The 25,184-nt window shown below is 44.8% G+C and overlaps 1 protein-coding gene across 1 annotated transcript; it reads right to left on the bottom strand.

Moving 5' to 3' along the window:
* Nucleotides 1-5,945: 5,945 nt before the first annotated feature.
* Nucleotides 5,946-24,463, bottom strand: Spp2 (secreted phosphoprotein 2). The gene is made up of 7 exons (XM_012949595.2): nucleotides 24,331-24,463; nucleotides 24,110-24,234; nucleotides 19,547-19,669; nucleotides 18,322-18,429; nucleotides 9,629-9,683; nucleotides 8,931-8,981; nucleotides 5,946-6,039 (listed from the first exon to the last, which is right to left on the bottom strand). Exons 1-7 carry the CDS (start codon nucleotides 24,395-24,397, stop codon nucleotides 5,954-5,956), a joined length of 615 nt encoding a protein of 204 aa, XP_012805049.1. The 5' UTR covers nucleotides 24,398-24,463; the 3' UTR covers nucleotides 5,946-5,953.
* Between the last annotated feature and the right edge of the window lie 721 nt (nucleotides 24,464-25,184).

The raw sequence follows: 25,184 nt of genomic DNA, 5'->3' as shown, positions 1-25,184 counted from the left end.
ACAGAAAATCATTCAGCTGAGGCTGGCTTGTTTAATAGAAAATCACTCTGCTGGTCTGGAGGGATGGCTTGATGGTTAAGGTGTTTGCATGCAAAGCCAAAGGATCTAGGTTCAATTCCCCAGGACCCACGTTAGCCAGATGTACAAGGGGAAGCATGTGTCTAAGAGTTCCTTTGCAGTGGCTGGAGGTCCTGGCAAGCCCATTCATTCTCTCTCCATCTCCCCTTCTTTCTCTGTCAAATATGTAAATAAAAAAATAAATATTTTTAGAAAAGAAAGAAAATCACTCTGCTAAATTCTGGTCTTAAGGAGAAAGACCGTTCTTAGAAAGACTCTCTTCTGAGGGTGCAGAGTGTATAGGTCACACCATCTCAGTGTGTCTTCTTGACACCTCACTTGCTGGTGACAGTTGTGTCTCTGTGTTTGCATTCTAACTAAAAAGTAAATTTGAAGTTAAAACAATGGAAAGTTAAGTCGGAAAAGATGCCTGCAGTCTTGCAGAACTGAACATAGTTAACTAGTAGAACTACACACAGATCCCACAAGTGAGTGTGAGACGTAACACTACCCTTTATCAAAGCTTAAAGTAAATTACATAAGGAAAAATATTTAGTTCCTTGGTAGTGTTATCCTCTAGATGTCCACATACAATTTGCTTTCAAGTAAGCGCCAAAAGAATGTTTCACATGGGTCCTTGTCCAAGAAACATCAAACAACTTAATGGGGCACATTTTAATGGTATAATTGGAGAGCAGTTGTTAACATAATGAGAAATATAACCTTTAAAAGGTCTCTCTTTTCTATAGTAGCAAACTACATATGGGATATAGGTTGACTTTTTCTTATTGCATAACTAAAAACCAGCAGAAAAGTAAAAGAAGATTGCTTAACAAGGTTTCTAGAATTGAATTACCATCGATTCTTAGATATCTTAATTTACATTATCAGGTAAATCTTAACTTACAATATTATAAAATATTACACTATTTTATGAGCATATTACAGGAATGGTAAAACTCCAGCCAAAAACATTCTAACCTGCAAAGAAAGCATGTAGATAATGGAAAGAAGAGAGTCTTTTGAGGACGTAAGTGTGCCTCACTGGTGGAGGGTTTACCCAGCATGGGCAGTGCCCCGGGTTCTAGTCCCAGAACTTCAGAAACATGCAAATAATAGTCTCTTATACCTACAAATATGCACCAACTCTTTGCCAGTTTAAAATTCTCACTCTGCTTTTCCTGCTATGGTAACTCCCAGTAAAATGAACAAAAATGCATCAAATAGGGCTAGAGAGATGGCTCAGTGATTAAAGTGCTTGCCTGCAAAGCCTAAGGACCCAGGTCCAATTCCCCAGTGCCCACATAAAGACAGATGCACAAAGTGGTGCATGCATCTGAAGTTTGTTAGCAGAGGCTGGAGGCCCTGGCATGCCCATTCTCTCTGCCTATCTCTCTTCTCTCTTTGCTTGCAAGTAGATAAATTAAAAAAATATAAATTAAAAAAATATAGTCAGATCTATCTTTGTATGTGTACCTTTACACACTTAACAGTTCCCAAATGTGGAATTATTGAGTCAAAAGAGATATGTATTTAAATTATTTTATTCACATTGCCAGACTATCTTCAAGAACCAAAAAACCTATTAATTTACTTTCCTATTGAATGTATATAATGTAACATTGTCCAATTTCCCATTCTTTAGTGAAAACTAAAAATCAGTCATTTAAATACTTGCCAATTGGTGAGGCAAAAACTGGCTAAGTTTGCTTTCAAAAGAAAAGAAGTGGGGGAATGAGTAAAACAACAAAATCAAGCTGCAGTCTCAGCTGGAGACCTGCTTCAACTTGACCCCACGGGCTCTGGAGTGTGACTTTCATCATGAAGGAGGGAAGGGGAGAGAAGGAGGAGGGGAGGGAAGAAGGAAGGGAGAGGGAAGAGAGAGGTGCTTTTTTTTTTTTTTTTGTCCAGAACTGCATAGCTAACGTTACTCTTTTCGAAATAAGGCAATGAGAGAGAGTCTTACAAGGAAAGGAAGACTTTTATTGTAGACTGGAGCTGATGAGAGAAAAAAAATGCACAATTCGTGAAGCATCATTCTTCATCCGGCTTCTCTCTCCTCCATTCATTTTGCTGCTCAGAGAGAAAGAAAGTGAGGTTAGACCACCATGGTCACATCCGCTTTCCTGCATCCAGGCCTGGACCCAGGTACCCGGGTGCACCCGAGACCGCAGCAACCACACCCAGTAGCCAGGCCTAGAACAAAGACAGGATGAGAGACGCCTGCAGGAAGAAGAGGTAACTGAGTCAGGAAAATACACAGCCCAAGAAAGGAAGTGCACAGCCAGAAACAGGAAGGCGCAGAGAGTCCTGTGGAGGCTCTGGCCAGGTGCTGGCCATGGGCTGGTCTCAGCAGGTGTGTGAGGCGGGAAGGGGAAGGAGGATCCCAGAAACGCAGTGGAGGCAGCTGACAGCGCTGAGGTCAGCTGAGGAGAGAGGACTGAGATGGAATTTTTATCCCTCCGCTCCTTCAGCCATCCATTAATTCATTTCCCAGACGCCAATGTACGGAGCTCTAATTGCAGATTTCAAAGATTAAAATAGCCAGGCGTGGTGGCGCACGCCTTTCATCCCAGCACACAGGAGGCAGTGGTAGGAGAATCGCTGTGAGTCGGAGGCCACCCTGAGACTACATGCACCTGGAGTTCGTCTGCAGTGGCTGGAGGATCCTAAGTGTAAGGTCTTCCAGGGCTACAGAATGAGTTCAAGGACCATCTGGGAAACTTAATGAGATCTTGTCTCAAAAAAAAAAAAAAAAAAAAAAAAAAGAAATGATTTCTGGGCTACAGAGATGGCTCAGTAGTTAAGTGCTTGCCTGAAAAGCCTAATGACCCAGGTTCAATTTCCCAGTACCCATGTAAAAGCCAGATGCACAAATACATCTGGAACCCATCTGCAGTGGCTGGAGGCCCTGGTGTGCCCATTCTCTCTGTCTGTATCTCTTCTATCTCTCTCTGCTTACAGATAAATAAATAAATAGTAAAATTTAGAGGGACATTTTTGTTAATGATTTTCTATGGCTTTATATCATGATGAAGTAGTTATTAAGGATACAAGGTAAGGCATCTGCAAGGACTTCATAGTCTAGTGGGAACAAAAGAGAAACCTGGGCTGGAGAGATGGCTCAGCACTTAAGGTGCTTGCCTGCAAAGCCTAACAACCTGGGTTTGATTCCCCAGTACCCATATAAAGCCAGATGCGCAACATGGCACATGTATCTGGAGTTCATTAGCAGCAGCTGAAAGCCCTGTTATGCCCATTCTCTCCTCTCTCTCTCTCTCTCTCTCCTTGCAAAGGAGTAAATAAATGATTTTAAAAAGTGAAAACTGGGCTGGAGAGATGGCTTAGCAATTAAAATACTTGTCTACAAAGCCTAAGGACCCAGGTTTGGTTCCCCAGTACCCACATTAGCCAGATGTGCAAAGTGGTGCACATGTCTGGAGTTCGTTTGCAGTCTCTCTCAATCTCTCATGAGTAAATAAAATGAAATATTTTTTAAATGAAATCTAATAATCGACTCTGGAAGGAGCTGAGCCCTGAGAGGTCTAGGGGCTGTTTTAGGTGGTCATGCAGCCTCAGAAGCAGCCCCTCTGATCCCAGAGCCCACCAGATCAGCTTCCAAACTGAATCCACTGTGCTGATCTTACCAGCCTCATGTTACCACTCTTGGCAACTGGGAGCACTGTGTCCAAACCTTCTCAGCTAAAGGTCACAAGAGGGCAGGTACATAATTAGGACCGTAGTAAAAATCGATTTATAAACAAGCCCCATCTTCTGCACGTGGCCTTTAGTCTGCCCTACTTTAAAGACACATTGCTTGGACAATCTGTTTCTGTGCAGAATCAGAGGACACATCTCCATTAAGACGCATGTTTGCATGCACGCCCAGTGTCATCCTATTGTGAACAGACAAAGCACAGCCAATCTGTGGGGAATTCCACCCACCCCCGGTACTCTAATGGTAAACTGTTTTGCACACGTGTAGTATGCATGGTGTATAATGTGATGTGTGTGGTTTGTATACATGTGTGTGTGTGGATGCATGTGCCACGTGCTCCAATGCAGAGGCCACAGAAGAATGCCAGTCATGCCCACCTCCACTGCTCATCTGTGCATCGCCTTGAGACAGAGTCTCACAGTGATTACAGAGCTTGTCACTTTTGTGATCTCTCAGGCTCTGCTCCCCACGGGACCTGTGCACAAATGTGCATGGCTGCACCTGGCTGCTTATGTGGCACTAGGAAATTGAATGTAAACTGAGTCAGGTCCTCATGCTCTTGTGGGAAGTGTTCTTACCTACTGAGCCATCTCTCTGTGCCCTCCAATATTTTTACTTTTAAGTAAAGAATATGATGAGTCTGTTTCTTCCTAATGAGCAGTTTCTTGATCTCAGTAAAAAAAAAAAAAAAAAAGCCAGTCTTATTTTTAGAGTACACCATGGATTAAAAAGAAAATCTGCTATTTGCATCTTTCATCCATAGTGAATTTTTCTTCTATTTTAGTAAAATGTCAGTTGACTCTTTTCAAATTCTAAGTGGTTAAAAATTAATTATGCCATGCACAACTCCCTTTTGCATAAAAAGCTTCCCAAGAACCATCACACACCAAGAAAATGCCTACCGAGCAGGGATGTACTGCGCATCCTGGCTGGTGTGCAGGATGGGGGGATGGAGTCCCCGGGCCGTGTTCTCAGGGAGCCAGGGAAGAAACGAGCGATTGCAGTGCCTATGGCGGGAGGCACCGAGGCCCCAAAGCCCTTCTGTTTTAGAGAGTGCCCACATGCCAAAGCGCCCCTCGGGCCCGCGCCCCCATCCGCGGTGGTGACTGTATCCCTCTGTTCTCTTTAAGCGTGCGCTTCGCGGTGCCCCTTTCATACTGGGGGGGCTTCCAAACTACTGAGCTGTGTTCGCTTCAGTCCCTGGTAACTGAGAAGACATGAATGGAGAGACCCCATGACGCTGGGGGTAAAGACCGTGCACCAGAGCTCAGCCCTCAGTTCCACACAGCACCAGGGAAACTGCGGCTTGGTTTGTTGATTGGCTTTTGCAGAACTCTGCCTTGGCCTACAAGTAAAGGTAATATCGGAGCATGTGAGCGTGCATGTGTTTACCTGTGTGCAAGGTAAACGTACAGACAACACACCAGGTAGACAGACAGGGTGGGCTCAGGACCTGAGGTGAAAATGTAAGGAAATGGTAGGATAATGTCTGGGAAAAATATATGGGTGCCAGAGACAATACTGGACCTCTGAGGGTGTCAAGAGATGATGAAGGATAAAGGACATTCAGTGATGCTCCCAAGAGTTCTAGGCTGAGCAAGTTAGCTGGGCAATGCTATCCATCAAGGAAGGATTTCAGAAGCTCACAGGACACCAGCAGGTGCACCTAATGGCAGGTGGCATAAGGACCAGAATCCTGGGAGAGAATATGACGCCTTTGATGACAATCACGCATCAGAGAGAGTCCCAGTCAAGTCAGAGGAAGAGATGGAAGAGAAATCTATAGAATACAGAACGAAATTGACTTGGAAAACACAAGTCGGCCATGCTGAGGTGATAGAGAAGGAAAGTCAGATCGGATTTCACAGGAAATTTCCTGGAGCTTGGCCCAGAAGCAGAGTGGGACTGGGGAAAGAGGCTGTTCTCTTTAGGTATGCTGTTACAGAGGAAGCGCCCACTCCCCTCAGTAGCAACAGATCCTGTTGATGGGAAAGATGGCCGGTCTGTGAAAGGGGCACATGCTACCTAGAGGAGCCAGGAGTAGACAGAAAGGCAGGCAGGCACTGAGTGGCAGAGGACAGAGGTCTGGAGGCTTCCAGCGCCATGGCATTTGCTCTAAGTTCCTCCTACTCCAAATAATCATATTGTAAGTATCATCCCTTACTTACCACCAGGATGTCACTCAAAGCCAGAATTTATTCTTGCTCTGTGCTGGCGGTTCAGGAACCTTCTATTTGCAGGAGGAAACCCCCTTCTCATGATCTCTGAAGATGGAAAGAGGAGACAGGGCTGGAGAGATGGCTTAGCAGTTAAGGCCTGTGAAGCCTAAGGATCCCGGTTCGAGGCTTGATTCCCCAGGACCCACGTTAGCAGGATGCACAAGGGGGTGCACGTGTCTGGAGTTCGTTTGCAGTGGCTGGAGGCCCTGGTGCACTCATTCTCTCCCTCTCCGTCTCCTTCTCTCTCTCTCTCTCTCTCTCTCTCTTTCTCTTTCTACCTGCCTCTTTCTCTGTCTGCTGCTCTCAAATAAATAAATAATAAATAATAAACAAAAAAATTTAAAAATAAAAAAGAGGAAACAGAGGCTCTGTCAGGCACATCACAGTCCAGCGTGGACTAGATGACCATAAATTAATCAGCAGGACCGTGGCCAGCACAACCTAAGTTCATGCCGCCCACAGAAGACCCGAGGTGCTGTCGGCTGTCTTCCTCACCAGGCCTCTAGCCCACTGCTTCATTGTGTCACAGTAGGGCCCAGAGCTGACTTCTCACTCCCTTACTCATACGACACTCTCAGCCACTACTGGAAGCCCTCAAGGGCAGAGGCTGTCACATTTCTCTCCAGTCCTCCATGGAATTTGCCCATACTTGTCACACATCTTTGTTGAATTAAATTGAATTGTCATGTCCAGAGCCATCTCTGAAACAGCTGTACATGTGCATTAATAACACTCACAAAGCCCAAAATATCTTAGAGACCTTCTGAGACATAGACAAGGACTGGGCACAATGATTTATATCTTTATAATATTTTCATCTAAAATACCATTTGTCCCATGCAATAACCTCCAAGATGGTCTCGTGGTTGTTACCCTCTGGAGCAGTCCCCTCCCACAGGACCTGCTGATCTGTGTGAGTAGTGATAATGTATCACTTAAAAGATTAGGCTACAAAAGCCCCTTCTTATATTCTCTCTTCCTCTCTGACTTTGTCTCTGTCTCTCTCACTTCATCTCTGTTTCTATTTGTCTGTGATTCTCTTTCTATTGCCAACTCTGTTGTCTCTCTTTGTCCCCTCCCTGTCTCTTTGTCTCTCTGTCACTCTCTATTTGTCTTTCTCCCCCCCCCCACACCCAGCTGCCAATGGGTCAATCCAGTTATCATATATCAAAGACATCCACAGTATCCTGTCAAGATCTCCATGTGGCCTGGCATGGTAGCACACACCTTTAATCCCAGCACTTGGGAGGCAGAGGTAGGAGGATCGCCATGAGTTCAAGGCCACCCTGAGACTCCATAATGAATCCCAGGTTAGCCTGGGCTAGAGTGAGACCCTACCTCCAAAAGCCAAAAAACAACAAAAAAGATATCCATATGGACCAGGCATTGTGGTGTATACCTTTAATCTCAGGAGGTAGAGATGGGGGGATCACTGTGAGTTCAAGGCCATCCTGAGATTACCTAGTGAATTCCAGGTCACCCAGAGCTACAGTGAGACCCTACCTCAAAATAAAAAGATACCCATGTGGTAATCAACCAAAACCCCCAACCCAAGCCTGTGGGGACCTAAGACCAGAGCCAGACATCAAGATAAATTGTTTCTGCACTCTTCAACCCCAGAACTACAAGATAACAAGCACATGTGGTTTGATACAACTAGATAATGATGGGCACATAGCAGTAGACAACGAATCACCAAAGTAGGTTATTAATCTAATGTAACACATTTATTTCTTAACATTTTGGTGCCATTTCCAGAATCAAATCCTACTTGCTCTCTTAGCATACCTTCAAAAGACTACTCCATGTATTCTGAAGGCAATTCCTCAATAAAAGCCCACAGAATGCTTTCAGAAGTGGTCATGGTCATAACTATACATTGTCCCAAAGTGACAACTCAGAAAGGATATGACCCTTGGGCATGTTTTTTCAAGTTAAGCTTCAGGTTTAAGCCTCAATTAAAATTGGAGTGTGAAGATCAGATGTTGAGCTAAAGGCATGTGCTGTCTGGTCTGTTCATTATAGCAGGGCTGTGAACACAGGGTGGATTACACAATGCTCCTGGAAAACAGTGTGGAAAATCCATAAGCTGGACAGTCCAATGGATTGGTTCAAAGTCCCTCTCTGCCCCTGTGACCGGGAACACAGTCCCAAGTGGGCAGATAAATTTTGAATGAGTTACAGATACATCCTAGTTTCAGTGTGCTCACCTACAGAGTATCTGAGGATACAAGGTTGCCTCGCAGGAAACAGCAGGTGAGAACACAACATTACCTCACAGACAGAGTATGTGAGGACACCATCCTACCTTACAGGACAGTATATTAGGACACCTTTCTACCTCACAGGACAGAGTATGTGAGGACACCATACTACCTCACAGGACAGTATATTAGGACAACTTCCTACCTCACAGGACAGAGTATGTGAGGACACCATCCTACCTCACAAGGTGATGGTGGGGTTGAAGGAGGAAATGTGAAATGTGACGGCTATTCACATTAGTTTTGCCCTTTGCTTATATCATCAGAGAACATAGCTGTCTTATAGAACCATGTGAAGGTTGAATGAAAACACTGACCTATGGAGAAGAGACTAAAATGTTAGTTGCACTCACTTACTGAGAAGTCTGGTAAAGGGAGGTGATAGCCAGAGGCCAAGCACTCAGAAAATGCTTTGGGCAGAGCAGGAAGAAAGGTCAGTGCTGACTTCTTGAGCTGGACTTGACATTTAAATTTCTAGTAACTTTTTGGTGAGCTAGCTCCTCTAAGTTGTCTTTTTATGACTTGCACAGCAAATTTGTACATTGCTTTTCATTCCTATTTTCACAACTCTTCTGTGTTTCCAGGTTTGTCCCCATATACAGGCTTTAGCACAGGCCAGGTTGATCAGGAAAGAGGCTGGTGGTGTCTCATAGAAGGAAATAGACCACTTACCAAGTGACCGGCCATAAAATTGTTCACTTGTGAATTCATCAGGAATATGACCTGTAACACAGCAAAAGCCATAAGACCAGATCCATCCATTTACTTCCAGAATGGTCTGTGACTGTGTCAATAAGACTACAAATAAGCGTCTTGAACAGAGAAGCAGCAGGAGAGTCAGCACCAAGAGAAGTCATCAGAAATGGCTCCTAACCCTTGGGACCTAGCTTGATCCCATAACTAATTGGAGATTGTGCAAGGAGGTTGTCAGGGCTAGTCACACAGCTGGGGATGAAACAGCTCTGCCCCAACTGGGCAGGTGAAGTTAAGTCTCTATTCTCCCTTCTCCACATGACCACATCCTGGACCACAATATGGTGGTGTGCCCAGGGAAACAAACCCATTCAAGCATGGCACCTCTTAAGGGGAAAGCTGACACCAGACCCACCTGTCTGTGGAGGTGTTGACACCACTGAGTGGAGTCCCACAAGGAAAAGCTCTGTAGACATATGCAGAATATCTCAAGAACAGTTGATCATCTTTACCCAGTGACAGGAAAGGAGCAACAGTGACACAAACACTTACTTTTTGTAATTCCTTGAATTGTTCAAAAGTTAACATGCCAGTATCTCTGGTTTTAGGTGATCCACTAACAAAGAACTGTGTCCTGAAGTTGTGTGAGATGTTTAAGATAACAGATCTCAACTTACCAAGCAGATCATTGTTTCTCCGTCTATAAGATCTTCTTATATCCCCAAAAATCATCTAACGGGATTTAGGCATTAGGATTACCAGCACATGAAAGAGAGAAAGCGGAAATATACAGAAAAAGAAAAAAAGGGAAAAAAAATCTGTAAATGCCACCTGGAGGACCCAGACAGATAATGAATTTTAAAGAAATAAGGATGTATTAAACAATTTTCGATGGCACCAAATATGTATATTCTAGAAAGCATATGGAAGCCAGACATTGACAGGGCATGCCTATAATCCCAGAAGTTGAAAAGCAGAGAAAGAAGGATCGTGAGGTAAAGGTCAGCCTGGGCTATAAAGTAAGGAAATTGGGGCTTGATAGATGGTTCAGTAGTTAAAGGTGCTTGCTTATAAAACCTGATGACCTGGGTTCAACTCCCCAGTACCCACATAAAGCCAGATGCTCAAGGTGGTACATGCATCTGGAGTTCATTTGCAGTGGCAAGAGGCTATAGTGAACACATACTTTCTCTCTCTCTCCTTTCCTTCTCTGCCTCTCTCCCTCCATCCTCTCTCTGTATCTCTCTGAAATAAATAAATAAATAATAATATTTTAAAAAATAAAATAATAATATTTCAAAAGGAAGGGATGGAACGGAGGGAAGAAGTAAAAAGGATAGAAGGAAGGAAAGAAGGAAGGAAGGGAGAGAGGAAGAAAGGGAAGGGGGAGGAAAGAAGGGAGGAAAAGGGGAAGGAGGAAGGGAAAAAGGAAGAAAAGGAAGACCAAACTTAAGCTCTCACACACTGATGGTAGGGATGTAAAATGGTGTACCTGCTATGGGAATAGTTTAAGAGTTTTCTAAAAAGTTAAATAATTACTATACAATCCAGCAACTCTATTCCCAGTAAAATTAAAAAATATATATATCCACACAGAAGTGTGCCATGAATGTTAAAATTCATGAACATTATCTACAATAGACATAAGGTGGAAACAAACCGAATGCTGATCAGCTAATGAATCTGTAAATCAAAGGTGGCATGTCCATACAATTAGAATTATTTGACAATAAAAGGAATAAAGTGCCTCTATTCCTTTATACATGCTACATGTAAACATGGTCATAACTTTACAGCATGTATGAGCCTGTAAAGCATTCTGCTAAATGAAATAGGCTAGTCACAAATGGCTACATATTGAATAAGACCATTTCTATGTGAAGTGTCCAGAATGGGCCACTCCATAGATAGAGAAACAAATCCCTGGTTGCTACGATGGGAGTCTGAGGAACAGAGAGTGGCTCTTCTTAGGACCTAGAAGGTGGTTTCGATTTGGATAGTGGTGGCAGTGGAACAACCATGCAAGTACACTAAAAGCCACTGAGCTGTATACATTAAGAAGGGAACTGTGGACTGGAAAGATGGCTCAGGGTTAAAGGTGTTTGCTTGCACCTGTCCAGGTTCAATTTCCCAGCACCCACCCAATTAAAGCAAAATGCACAAAGGGACACATGTATCTGGAATTCATTTGTATTAGCAAAAGACCCTGGAATATGCTCCCCCCCCAATAGTTCTAAATATATATAAATATAAAGTAACTTGTATATCATGGGAATTGTATCTCAAAGGTGTTAAGGCCAGGAGCATAACTAAGCCAGTCAAGTGTTTACCTGCTCTTGCAAACATGAAGACCTGAGTTCAATCCCCCAGTGTCCAAGTAAAAACTCCAGGTGTGGAGATGCATGCCTGTAATCCCAACACTGGGGAGGTGGAGACAGGAAGATCCCTGGGGCTCACTGGCCAGCCAATCTAGCATAGTTGGTGAGCTCCAGGCCAATGAGAGATCTTTTGTCAAAAAAAAAGGTGGAGCTGGACAAATGGGTTAAGGCACTTGCCTGCAAAGCCTAAGGAACCAGGTTTGATTCCCCAGTGCCCATGTAAGCCAGATGCACATGGTGGTGCATGCGTCTGGAGTTCATTTGCAGTGGCTAGAGGTCCTGGCACACCCGTTTTCTCTCTCTCTTTCTCTCTCTCTTTCCACTGCAAACGAGCTCCAGATGTTTGAGCCCCCTTGTGCATCTGTCTTACAGGGGTCCTGGAGAGTCAAACCAGGATCCTTTGGTTTTGCATACAAACACCTTAACTGCTAAGCTATCTATCCAGCCCCTAATGCAGCTTTTTGTTATTGATGACATTATATTCCTCACTCTAGAAATTCCTCTATGTTATATTTTTCAAGTGATTTTTATTCTCAACACTTTAAAGTTGTTTGAGTTGTACTTTTTCTCTTTCCTACTTCCAAAAATAGCTTGTTTGATGACTAAATTTATGCGTCTATTATGTTTCATATTTATAATTACTAGTGTCTCCATTGCTGGACTCTGTTAAATTTTGCAACATGTCTCACAATAATACACCTTGGTGGTTTGATTCAGGTGCCCCCATAAACTCAAGCATTCTGAATGCTAGGTTCCCAACTGATGGAAATTTGGGAACTAGCACCTTCTGGAGGCAGTGTATTGTCGGGGTGGACTTATAGGTATTATAGCCAGTGTCCCCTTGGCAGTGCTTGGCACATGATCCTGTTGCTATTGTCCACCTTATGTTGGCCAGGGGTGACGTCCACCTTCTGCTCATGCCATCGTTTCCCCCTGTCATCATGGAGCTTACCCTGGAGTCTATAAGCTAAAACAAACCTTTTTATCCCCAAAGCTGCTCTTGGCAAGGTGATTTCTGCCATCAATGTGAACCTGACTACAACAGTAATATTGGCACCAAGAGTGGCATTGCTGCTGGACACCTGACTCTGTGGCTTTGGCCTTTGGGGGCTGATTTTCAAGAGGAATGTGAAATAATTTGAAACCTTGGCCTAAGAGATGCACCTTGCAGTGCTGTAAGTACAGCTTGATGGACTATTCTGGTCAGAGTTGAAAGACCTGAATGCAGTAACTATGAACTGTGAGGTTTGGCTTATGAGAGTAAGAAATAGCTTTGCCTGGACTGGGCCAGAAGCAGTTTGTGTGAGAGACTTGCTGTTATGCCCATGTCCTAATGTCCTAATGTCCTAATGCAGGGTTGCATTGCATAGAAATGAACTGGTGCAAGTAGAGGTATATGGCACAGAAATGAAATCTTTGGTCCAAAACTTCTGCCTGTTCAGCTGCAATTATATAAGAGGTTGCAACCTTTGAGGTTGGGCCAGGTGAACTGCAGTGGGGCAATAGGAAAAGTGTAGACTCTTTTGAAGGTGCCTGAGTGCTCAAGGAGTGTCCTGTTCTTCAAAGTCGGCTTTATTCCCCCCAGGATTAACAAATTGGCACCCTGCTATTATGGAGTATAAGAAATGCAAAAAAGAGAGGGTCATTGAATTTGCAATACAGTCTTGTGTTTTGGAAATGGCCATGGGTAGTGTGAAGGAGGTTTGCTGGTTGCTTCCATGGAGACCCAATGGAGCCATGAGGATGAACCGTGGGTTGTAGTAGAGACCCACTGGAGATGCTGGGCCCAAAAGACAGCTGCCAAGGAGAGCTGCTGGCCCCAGTGGAGTTTTCCAGGACTGTGAGTAGCCTAGCTGGAGGGGCGGATTTAGAACTCCAGAGACTTGATGCTGGTTAGAATTATTGGACTTGGAGAGTTGTCACTGGCTAGACTTACTGGTCTTGTAACTACAGAGTCTGATGTTTACCCTGTTTAAATCTTGTACTGGTTGAATATTCCGTTGCTGTGCCCAATGCTATCTTTTGTAATATGAGTGTTTATTCTGTGCCACTATGGGTTTTTTGTTTTTTGTTTTATTTTTGGTATTATGGCTCAGTTAAAAGACTTTATACTATGGGGATGTTTGAACATCATTAGGATTGATAAAAACTATGGGAACTTTTAAATTTGGATGAATGCATTGCATTTTATATCATGTATGGTAATCAGTTTATGGAGGCCTGGGGTGGAATGTGGTGGTTTGATTCAGGTGTCCCCCATAAACTTAGGCATTCTGAATGCTAGGTTCCCAGCTGATGGAGATTTGGGAATTAACGCCTCTTGGAGGCACAGTATTGTATGGGGGGGGAGAAGCTTATGGGTATTATAGCCAGTGTCCCCTTGCCAGTGTTTGGTACACTTTCCCACTGCTGTTGTTCCCTTTTTGTTGGCCAGGGGTGATGTCCACTCTCTGCTCATGCCATCGTTTTCCCTGCCATCGTGGAGCTTCCCCTCAAGTCCGTAAAATACACCTTTTTTCCCAAAAGCAATGCAAGCCTGACTGCAACAACACCATGCACATGTGTCACTCACCATCCTTTCCATGGAAGATGGTCACCAGCTGTTCTCTAATAGTCTGTGTCATGTAACAAGCACACCTATAACACACATCGGCCAAAGCATCCCAGTGCACCTCATAAGCATGCACAGTTATCACTTGTCGATTGAAATTGTTAATTGACAAAAATTCATTTCAGAATTTCTAGAAGTTTCTTTAAACTCTCCATTTGCCCTCTTCATTTCCTCTTCTGTGCAGGTATCATTAATTTGTAAAATTCTTTTTCACTTGCTCATGACCTAATCTATATGACCTAATCTTTACAGACTAGCAACATAGGTATTTATTCTTAAATCTACTTTGTTTTATGGGCCATTATTTTAACATGAGTATAAAACTTGGGATTGGAATAGAGTGTCTTCCCAGTTGCCAGACAGTGGCAGTTTACTTGTAGATTACATGATCAGAGTTGACTTCCCCAACCCAAGGGAAAAGAGTTAAATTAGGTGTCCATCTATTAAGTTAATTTCCATTGTGTTAAATGTCATATAATGATCTATAACCCATTTCTCCATGCACTCACTACTAAATGCTAGCCTAGCCAATTATACCCTCTCATCTCTTCTGCCCCTCTCCATAAGTCACTTGGGTTCCAGCCTATTCTTCATCTAATTGTACCATCTTTGACCCAAAGCCATTCAATATCCTCCCTTTGCTAAGAGAAATCCAGGGGGCCCTATCATGACCTGAAGATCTACTTTGGTCTAACTAGGCTTCATCTGTAACTGTCCCCCACTGGTGCTTTTATAACCTACATTGTGAGGTTTCAAGAGCTAACGGGTTCATATCTACTTCCACCCACAGCTCAGCTCCTCTCCCACCCCTTGTGTCCCGAAGTTGAACAGAGTCCAGCAATGGATACCATGGCACTTATCCTGGCACCAGGAAAAGGAGATCTCTGAATTATAGCTCCACAAGCTCAGAAGCCATCTGGGACTTGAACCCCAAATCTGCCATAGTATGAATGAGGTCAGCCTAGGGTAGTGTGGGCGAGACTGGACAAGGGTGCATTTAACTGAATAATCTTCTGTTTGTACCAGGAAGACATTTCCATGTGACCATAAATTCCTCAGCCAATAGTTGTATAACTTCTAAGGCTAAAATGGACTTCTATATGAAATAGTTAAAGTGTGGGCATGTCAATAACTCTTTATTCTATATTGAGATTTTTTCTATTTCTATTTATTATATATTGAAAATAGTAAAATTAACTTAGTAGTAATAATATTAAATTAACAAACACATTTATTATTTGTTTATTATTTATATTAAGTGTTAAATTAAGAAATCATAATCATTTAATATTAATAAATGCAATATTAGTAAATAATTCTCATTTAATATTGTTGACATTACTAATTCCCAACTGAGAACATTAAAAATTAACTTTTATGGCTTTTATGGTTTTAATTAAAGTTGAAATTTTGTACTCTCTAAATAAAATTTTCACTATAGGATTTTCTCTTGGAAAATTAAGTAAAAATAGATGTAGAGAAAGAAATTATATATAACTGTGCAATGGCAAAATGGAAATGCCTATCAAAAATATTATTCAAGCTGGGCGTGGTGGCGCACGTCTTTAATCCCAGCACTTGGGAGGCAGAGGTAGGAGGATCGCTGTGAGTTCAAAGCCACCCTGAGACACCATAGTGAATTCCAGGTCAGCCTAGGCTAGACTGAGACCTTACCTTGAAAAAGCAAAAAAAAATTTTATATATATATATATATATTATTCAAGAGCTGGAGAGACAGCTTAGTGGTTAAGGCACTATCCTAAAAAGCCAAAGCACCCAGGTTGGATTCACTAGGACCCACATAAGCCAGATGCACATGGTGGTGCAAGCATTTGGAGTTCGTTTGCAGTGGCTGGAGGCCCTGGTGTGCCCATTCTCTCTCTCGCTCATAAATAAAAAAATAAGCAGTATTATTCAATTATGAGTGCACACATAATGCACCGTGACTTTAATCCTAGTTTAGAGTCAAGTGCCTTCCTCTTCATGGTGTGTTCTTGACCATTTCTTCCTCAGTTTTCTCATATTCTTTCAATAAGCAATCTAGCTAATAGTCGTAGGCTAATAAAAATAAACATTTCCCATCCTAAGAAAATACAGTGCAGTAAGGAAATCAGTCAAGTAAATAATATAGTCTCAACTCATAAATTTATGCCATTAATTTCATAATATGATTGCAAGCCACTCTGTGATGGTCAGTGGTGATGGGCCAGATCTAGAAGCATCTAGAGAAAAATCTCTGGGCATACCTATGAGGGTGTTCCCAGGAAGGTTTAACTGAGGAGGGAGACTCCTCCTAGCTGTGGGCATCACCACCCCATGGGCTGAGCTCCTGAGCTAAATAAAGGAGAAACCAAGCTGAGCACCAGCATTGAGCACGCTCTGCTTCCTGACTGCGGATACACTGTGATCAGCTACCTCGTGCCCCTGCCACCATGCCTTCCCCACCATGATGGTGTGATGGAACCCTCAAAGCAGGAACCAAAATAAACCCTTCCTTTCTTAAGTTGCTGTTTTTGGTTATTTATAACAACAGACAAAGCAGCATGTATGTTTTCAATGAAGTCAGGGAGACTGAGCACCTGGCATATAGCAAACACCAGAACTGATGGCTCATACATCATCACACACTTACCATACACTTCATCAGCTCACTCAGTTCCCTCAAAAACCTAATAGGTATGAAAGAGGCACCTGGAAATTGCTTTTGCTAGAACACATGAGTTCCTCACTTGGGATTAGGGGTGCCTACAAGCAGCCAAAGCCTGGCACCTCTGCCTTGAGTTTGTGTCTCCTTTACTGTGAGTCGGAAGCTTACCTCTGCATGTTGCTGCACTCGGGGAGTGTCGGTCTAACCTATCTCACACCTCTCCATTTCTTTTAAAATTTATTTTCATTTATCAATTTTTTTTTTAGAGAGAGAGAGAAAAAGGAGAGAGATAACGGGTGTACCAGGGCTTCCAGCTGCTGTAAACGAACTCCAGACACATGCTCCTCCCTTGTGCATCTGGCTTATGTGGGTTCTGGGGAATTGAACCTGGGTCCTTTGGCTTTGCAGGCAAGCACCTTAACCACTAAGCCACCTCTCCAGCCCGTCACTCCCCTTCAAAGCTGAAGGCACAGAGACAAGTCATTATCCTAAACCAGAAGTCACCTGTGGTTCTAGGAAGAACAAAATCTCAGAGGACATCCCTCACCCAAATAAGAACAATTACCCATGAAGCCCTATACCGTGGGGCAGAAGTAGCCATTTCATGGGAACCAGATTGGTGCCCCCTGGTGGTGACAGCGATTGACAGATTAACAATTTATTCCATCAATCACCTGGCAGGACCAGAGCTGACACTGTGATGGATGGGACCACACTTGGCAAGGACTGCTTAAATATTCATGCCTCTTGCCTCCTGCCCCAGTTTTCCCCCCATTGAAACTTAAAAAGCTCATGCCTGCACCCCAAAGGCTGACTTGGGGACACAGGACTCCTTTATCTATTGCTCTTCCTGGTGTAGCCTCACTGAATGAAGATCTCTCTTTACTTTTCACTATTGCGGGTCTTTAATTGGCCTATTGAGACATTGCCCAGCCTAGCCTACTGGATACGAAGCACGGACTTTTTCCGTAAAACCTCTGAAAATGGATGGTCTTCATTACTGGCACTTAGCAGAAGATCATGAAGGTTAAATGAAGGTCGAGTGTCCTGACGGTGACTATACATGTAATAGATGATTTTGAACACTAGCCCAACAAAATGACCACGTGCGTAAATAAATGAAATAATCTCAAGTCATGAAGTCGTGTCACATTTTACATTACGGCAAACCACTTTGCGCTGGTCAATTGTGATTGATGCCCATGCCAAACTATGGACGATGTTGTGTAAGACCTTGAGGATATGCTAATTGTTACTTTAAAAGCACATCCCTTCTGAGAGAGAGAAAGAGAAAGACAGAAGAAAAAGAGGAGGACGGGGCTGGAGAGATGGCTTAGCTGTTAAGGCATTTGCCTGCAAAGCCAAAGGACCTCGGTTCGATTCCCCAGGACCTACATAAGCTAGATACACAAGGGGGTGCATGAGTTTGGAGTTCATTTGCAGTGGCTGGAGGCCCTGCACACCCATTCTCTCTCTTTCTCTCTCTGTGCTTCTCTGTCTCTCTCTCTCTCTCTCAAATAAATAAAAATAAAGTTAAAAATTTTAAAAAAAGAGAGGAGGGAGAGAAAATGGAAAGTGAGAGGTAAGACTGCTGAGGGTATGTAAGGGGGAATCCGAGCTGTGCACGCAGAGTTCTGCCTGCACACGCCCGAGTGACGATCCAGCTGCCCTATCACATGCCCCACCCTCCACGGGCTCTACGAAGCAAAGCTCTTAAGGGAGCAGTCATTGTACCTCTTCACTGCTGTTAGACTCGGATGTGGAAGACCAGCGGCAGAGAGCCCACACGTCCTGCACCTGCTCTGCGGCCATCTGCACGGTGCTCCTGCAAGCAGCTGTTGGCTGACAAAGATAGAACCATGAGCTCTGCCTGCAGCATCCTGAGGAAGGGGCCAGTGTCTAGGCCAGAAACTGGGAAATACTTTCAGCCTTATAAAATGACACAGAAAGGAGAAATTTACTAAGACACCTCACTTTTCCAAAATGAAAACCAAGCAGCAACAAATCAGATATTTTAAAATCTCTCTGTGTCGAGTCCAGGAAAATCACACCTTCCCTCACCAGTATTGAGGGGCCTAGACTTGATTCTCAATGATCTGTTGATAGATGTATTTTGTAGAGAACCCCATGGAGTTGGCCCTTAGATTTGGTTAGAAATATCTACTTTTGATGGTCCTTTTTGTTTTGGTTTTGTTTTTGGTTTTTTCAAGGTAGGGTTTCACTTTAGCCCAGGCCAACCTGGAATTCACTATGTAGTCGCAGGGTGGCTTTGAACTCACAGTGATCCTCCTACCTCTGCCTCCCTAGTGCACCACCACACCCAGCCTGATGGTCCTTTGTAAGACATAACCACAGTGAGATGTTTCATGAGCTAAATAACAAAGCCATCATCTTTGAAGTGACAAGACCTCAGGTGGTCATTCATCTGAATGCAGCACGGAGGAGAACCAGTTCCAAACTGATGGACTCCATCCTACAGGAGCTGACCATTCTGGACCCAGGATATGAAGAAATGGCCATGCCTTGTTGATGAACTCATGTGAAGGGAGATGGATTCTACAATACTCAGATACAAAATAACAGAGCACATGTCATGGATAACAGACTCTGAGATGCATGCAGACTGTTGGTTGGTGCAGGCCTCTGCAGTCACTTTACCTGACACAAATTCATCCTCCTTTTAAACAGCAGGAAACTGAGACAGCAAGCATTAAAGAATCTTCCAGGATCACTGAGGATCACAGAGTTCACAGCTCAAGTGCTTACATCCAGAACCACTGAGCACACAGCCCTTGTCAGCAAACACTGTGATGGTCCAGCATGTGGCCCGATGGCAGACAGGCAATGACCAAACCCCTTCAGTGACTCCCAGTCTACTCCGGGTCATGGACGACGTGAGGCTCTTCCTTACCATCCCCGCCCCCCCCCCCCCCCCGCTGGCAGTGTCTGGGTCACTTACCACATAATAGCCCCTTTGGAATACACAGGTGGAGGGCTCTTTTCCAGAATCTCTCAAACACGTAGTTTCTCGAACATTGAACTCTAGGCTCATGATCAAGGTGTCTTCATCCAGGACATTGACCTTCACAAAAGCAAAGCACCATTTGGTAATAGACACATTTCTGAAGTTCATGGTGCTGGAGACGATTCTCTCTTCCCAATAAGAAGGCATTTATGGAATCACCGCCCCCCACCCCACACACATACACACACCATGAAAACTGCATCTTAGCATTCACCTACTGTCACGCACTGAAGCCCACAGAGGAAAGGGGATTTACCAAAGCCCTACAACAGTGACACAAATGAAACTAGAGAAGCTGGGTACAGTGGTGTACCTCTATAATCCCAGCACTCAGGAGGCTGAGGCAGGAGGATTGCAAGTTTGAGGTCAATGAGGGCTCCACACAGACTCTGTCCCCAAAACAAAAGCAGTAAGAAAAAGGAGGAAGGGAAGGATGGAGTGAGAGAGGGATCCTAATGTCAAGGCCAATCGTGCTTTTAAAGATTCATGTTGACAATTCATTCTCAGTTTTCATGGGTTCCACATCTGTGGACTGGTCTAGTCATTACATTTATTTGTAACTCCAATATTAGCACTTGTGATTTTACAGTCGTTCTTATTCACTTGCAAAGTGGCCAAAAGATTACCGCCCAAAGCGCATGCTCCCAGCTAAGGAAGATGAAGACAAGCCAGGTGTCCAAGTTGCAGCTCACATACCGTAAACAAGGGTGTCTGGGTACTGTTTGAGGATCAGCTCAGTGCCAAGATCGTGCTAATGAGCTGTCTGGGAGAAGGCTGTGATGGTTTACTGATCATCAGCTTGACAGGACCTAGGATCATCTGTGAGGGACTGTAGATTAGGTTAGCCTCCAACTCTCTCACAAAGGTCTTCCATAGCTGGATCTTATCCATCAAGTAAGTCTTGGTTCAGATACAATGCCCTTGATGGAGACCCACACCATCTGACTGCTGCCCCAGTCTAGACTCGTCCACCTACTTGATCTTCCCATAGTACGCCCCAGTCTGAAATGAATATGATATATTTGTTGGCATTCCTTCCCTCCTTCTCTCTGTTCTCCCTTCTCCTCTCTACCTAAGAGGAGCTCCATAAATCCTCAGCCCCCCATGTGTCCTCACTGCTCATCCTCCGAACAGGACTTGTGTCCACCTCTTCTTTCTCCATTCATGTCGCTGAGGACGGTCTGAATAAACTTAATGTCAAAGTTGAAGTAAGGACACTATCACAGCTGAGGTCACCCTGCTTCACCCTGTCTCATTCCTTTCAAAGCCTGGAGTGCAAGGAGTGCCTTGAAATAAAGTGCAACAGGGATTAACCCAGATCTATTGGTAAAAGTCCCACTGTTCAAAACCAGACCACACACTAAAAAGCATGTAAGCATAGGAGCCCAGGAGGCTGGGGAGGTGGTTCAGTTGGTAAAGAGCTTGCCTCACAAGCATGAGGACCTGAGTTCGATCCCCAGTACCCAAATAAATATTCTGGGTATGGTGGCGCAAGCTTGTAATCCTAACCCTGGGGAGGTAGAGGCAGACAGATTCCCACGGCTTGCTGACCAGCCAGCCTAGCTTACTTGGTGAGCTGCAGGCCAACGAGAGACCATCTTTCAAAAACAAAAACTGGTGGGTAGTATGATGTTCCTGAGGAACAACAACTGATGTTGTCCTCCAGCCTACACACAAGTGCATGTATGTACATACACACACACACACACACACACACACACACACACACACACACATGAATATGAGCCCAACATTCAAGACAGGGGTTTAATTAGTCAGCCATCACTGCTAAACATCAATGTTTTGTGTTTTTTTTTAATATTTATTTATTTGAGAATGAGAGAGATAAAGAGAATGGGCACACCAGGGCCTCTAGACACTGAGAATGAACTCCAGACACATGCACCATCCTGTGCATCTGGCTGTACGTGGGTACTGGGGAATTGAACCCGAGTCCTTTGGCTTTGCCAGCAAGCACCTTAACCACTAAGCTATGTCTCCAGCCCTAAATGTTTGAAACTCCCAGGTAATGCTAATATGAAGTCCACAGTAAAAACTACTGAGCTTAGGAAGTAAACTAGGGGTAAAGCTGACTAGCCTGACTCTTCTCCCAAAGTCAGCTGGACTCTGCCTCCACATATCCATGCACACACTTGTTCTTTATTGACACATTTTCAGAAGAGACATTGAACAATCTGATTATTTCCTTAAAATTAAACCACATCTGAGCTTTAATTTTGAATGTGCTTACAACTATGTACACACATATGTTCAAATTGACTTTTGAAGATAATTTTATTAAATCACACTCTTTCCAGCAATGTTGATATATATGGTTCACCTTTTCAATTTATTACTTTAATTCTCCATTTTTTTTCTTTTGGCATTTTAGAAAAAGTCCAATGTTTTTCCAAATGTCTCTTACTCAGTCCTTCTGCTTATTGTACCAACAGCGCTGCTGATCTGTTCATCCAACTCTGTCTGGAGAATGCTGCCTCTGGGGACACCTAATGAGTCTCCATGACTACCAGGATGGGCAGAACTGGTATACTTGGGGCCACCCAGAGGATGACAGCAGAGGACGTGGTGCCACACACTCGGTACACAGCAAAGTGTGAAGCACATCCACTAGGGATGGAGCATCATCAGGAAAGAAACAAGGAAAGGGGCCTCCTCAGGAGGCAGGAAGAGTGAGGTCCAATGAAAGGCACTATGAATGCAGCTTGACCAAGGAGTTCAACGATGAGGACAGGCTGAGGGCAGCACGAGCAGGTGGGCATATGATGGGCGCAGGACACACTGAGGCAGGCAGGTGTCTTCTAAGTGACTTAGGGATTGAACACACCATCTACAAGTGGCTTGTCTTTAGTGTGCCTGGGCTCAGGCCTGTGTAACAGAGACGCATGCCAGAGCGTGTCCTGAGTGGCTGTGACCCTAACTAGTCATCTTGGGATCTATTCCCATGCTCTGATTGAATGAATTGTTTTTTCCTCTCTCTCTAGTGAGCGATCACTAAACCACACGTGAATCTGAACTGTTCATCTATGAGCTTGGAGAGAGAACGGGATTGTAAAGGACTTCATCCAAAGCCATTGGAAAGTGGCCTCCATGGTCTCCATCACGACTCAGAACTTTTTCAGAGATAATTCTCCTCAGTGCCTCCCCACCACTGCATCCAGCTCTGGTACCCCTTCCCTGGCCCTGACAGCTGGGTCCTGGGGTGGACACCTCACTACGGCACAGGCCAGGTCTTCATGAGTAATGACTAAGTGAGGAAAAGCAGCTGAGACCGTTCAACTCATTTGCTCAGACTTTGGAAAAGAGAAACAAGCAGAGTCAGGTCCTGAGGTCTCAAGAGGAGTGTGTCCTATTTGGAGACGGAGGCTGGGGAAGTGGGTGACTTGCTCTCCTGAGCAGCAGGGGGGATCAGCTGAGTGTGAGTGGTGGTGGGACCCAGAAGAGGGAGGGGGAGGGAGGGGCCATCAGAGACAGTGATGGACAGCGTGTGGCCTCTGCCAGGGGTAGCTGCTGTCTAGTCAGCTGACCACACTGCACACTTGTCCCCAGGAGCCTGGCTGCTTGTTACCGTTCCAGTCCCATGTACCGTCAGAGAGCCTCCCCACCCCTCCCCTCAACCTTAGTTCTCTGCTCTCCTACCTCCCTAGGAGCCCCATTAAACTAACAAGAAGGCAAGCTCCCCACCCTGGAGCAGGGGGCAGCAGGATGGTGGGGTCTCTCATCTCCTTGAAAGGGCATTGCTCCATGTTCCCCAGCCTGTCACGCCATTAGTCACTGCAGACCTAAGACGGCCTCTCTTTCCCTGGGGTCTCCAGGCTACCAGAATGAAGCAGAACATTATCAAATGGACAAAGACAGGTGGATTTCTTTGGGTCAAAAGCCGGTGTTTCCTTCCTACAGGCACGGGGAGCCGATACTGAGTGGGAAAAGAGGCTCATTTCCAAGAAAGGGACAGTTCTCACTCAGATGCTGCCGAGGAGCCAGGGGAGCTTCAGGGCTCCTGGTCAAAGCCAGGCCACAGAGAAGTGGAAGCCAAGGTCAGAGGGAAGAACCCAAAAGAATCCCTCCTCTGATGAAGCTTTGCGGGCCTACAGACACAGATGGTAATTAAAACCCCTCTCTGTCCGAGTCAGCGTGGAAGAGCAGAAGCTAGCTTAGTTCTTCATAAACTGGGAAAATAACAATAAAGCATGTAAACGGGGCACGGTGGCACATGCCTTTAATCCCAGCACTCAGGAGGCAGAGGTACAAGGAGTGCCATGAGTTTGAGGCCACCCTGAGATTGCATAGTATAATTCCAGGTCAGCCTGAGCTAGAGTGAAACCCTACCTTGAAAAACCAAATAAATAAATAAATAAAAATAAAGCATGTATCTGGATAAAGTCACCCCCTCTCTCCCAAAAGAGCAGAGACTGAAGGAAGGAAGACAGGACACAGCAGGTGTCGGGGGGGCAAGGGTCAGGTACGGGGGAGGCTTACTCTTTGTAAGGAGCTCTGGTAGGCCCGGAACAGGTAAGGACTCAGCGACTGAGAATTCACTTTTTCCACCGAGGCCCGGAGCGCTTCCCGCAGGGAGGAAGGGTCATAATCATACACCGGGAAACCTGGGCAGACAAGCACACAGGCCAGTGTGAGAGAAAACAGAACGGTGACAGTGACAGCCGGGATCAGGGAGAAGGTGGCTCCGCTGTGTCCCTTACCTGAACAGCGCCGGAAGTCCATTCCGAGAGCCAAGGCCACCAGCACCTGCAGCGCCCACCACTCCATTGTGGGAGAAGCACTAACCTGGAGCCCGGGGACTGTCTTGCTGTGGCCCGCAGGGTGGCCACTCTTTCCAAGAGCAGCTGTCCTGGTGACTGTGAGTGGCTGCCCTCTCTCACTGGGGCAGCCTGCAGCTCCAGCAGGGATGATTGATTCTGGGGTCAATATTTACTGCTGACCTTTCCTATGGAAAGGTTCCAGGTGGAGGCCACTTTTGAAGTTTAGACCTCTTCAGGGGACTTTAGCCCACAGCAGGAGACCACAAGAGGCACAAGCTCCACGTGTGCTATTTGTTTACTGTCTTTGAGTTTCATCCTTTGGGGGGAGGGAGTATAGTTGTATATTCAGCGACATGATGAATTTTAAATGGTGGCCTCATGACATGCCTCCTTAGGTCCTGTAGTTGGTTGCTTTAATGGACATGATGTGAATATTTTGAGGTGGTTTTTGAAGTTATGCCTTCAAAGAACAGCATTTCATAGGGGCCTTACATGTTCTAAGCAAAGCCCATGTGAAGGCAGTGCAGGACCACATGTGCTTTCCAGCCTCCTCCTCTCGGGGACAGCATCACGTGTCATCTGGAAAATCTGGTATGTGCATGCAGCTGTTCCTCAGGCACTGTCAGAGCTCAAGATAGCTTTTGAGTCACTAAAATGGAGACATGTTACTTAAGAAATAGAGTCCGGTGTGTCATGCATGTGGATGTGGGCAGATATGTGCCATGGCGTATGTAAGGAAATCAGAGGACAACTTGGGTGTTGGTCCCCTTCCTCCTTGTTTGAGGCAGGGTCTC

The sequence above is a fragment of the Jaculus jaculus genome, chromosome 4 (assembly GCF_020740685.1).
Source record: "Jaculus jaculus isolate mJacJac1 chromosome 4, mJacJac1.mat.Y.cur, whole genome shotgun sequence".
Lineage (NCBI taxonomy): Eukaryota > Metazoa > Chordata > Mammalia > Rodentia > Dipodidae > Jaculus > Jaculus jaculus.
The sequence above is the reverse complement of the archived record's forward strand: the minus strand, read 5'-3'. Positions and strand labels throughout refer to the sequence as shown.

Bases quoted from the DNA above. Each gene is read 5' to 3' on its own strand.
- Spp2 (XM_012949595.2), bottom strand. From the start codon at position 24,397: ATGGAGTGGTGGGCGCTGCAGGTGCTGGTGGCCTTGGCTCTCGGAATG. The intron at 19,670-24,109 runs GTAAGCCTCCCC...GCTTTTGTGAAG, and splicing joins ACCAGAGCTCCTTACAAAGA to GTCAATGTCCTGGATGAAGA. The intron at 8,982-9,628 runs GTAAGTTGAGAT...GCTGTGTTACAG, and splicing joins GAGAAACAATGATCTGCTTG to GTCATATTCCTGATGAATTC.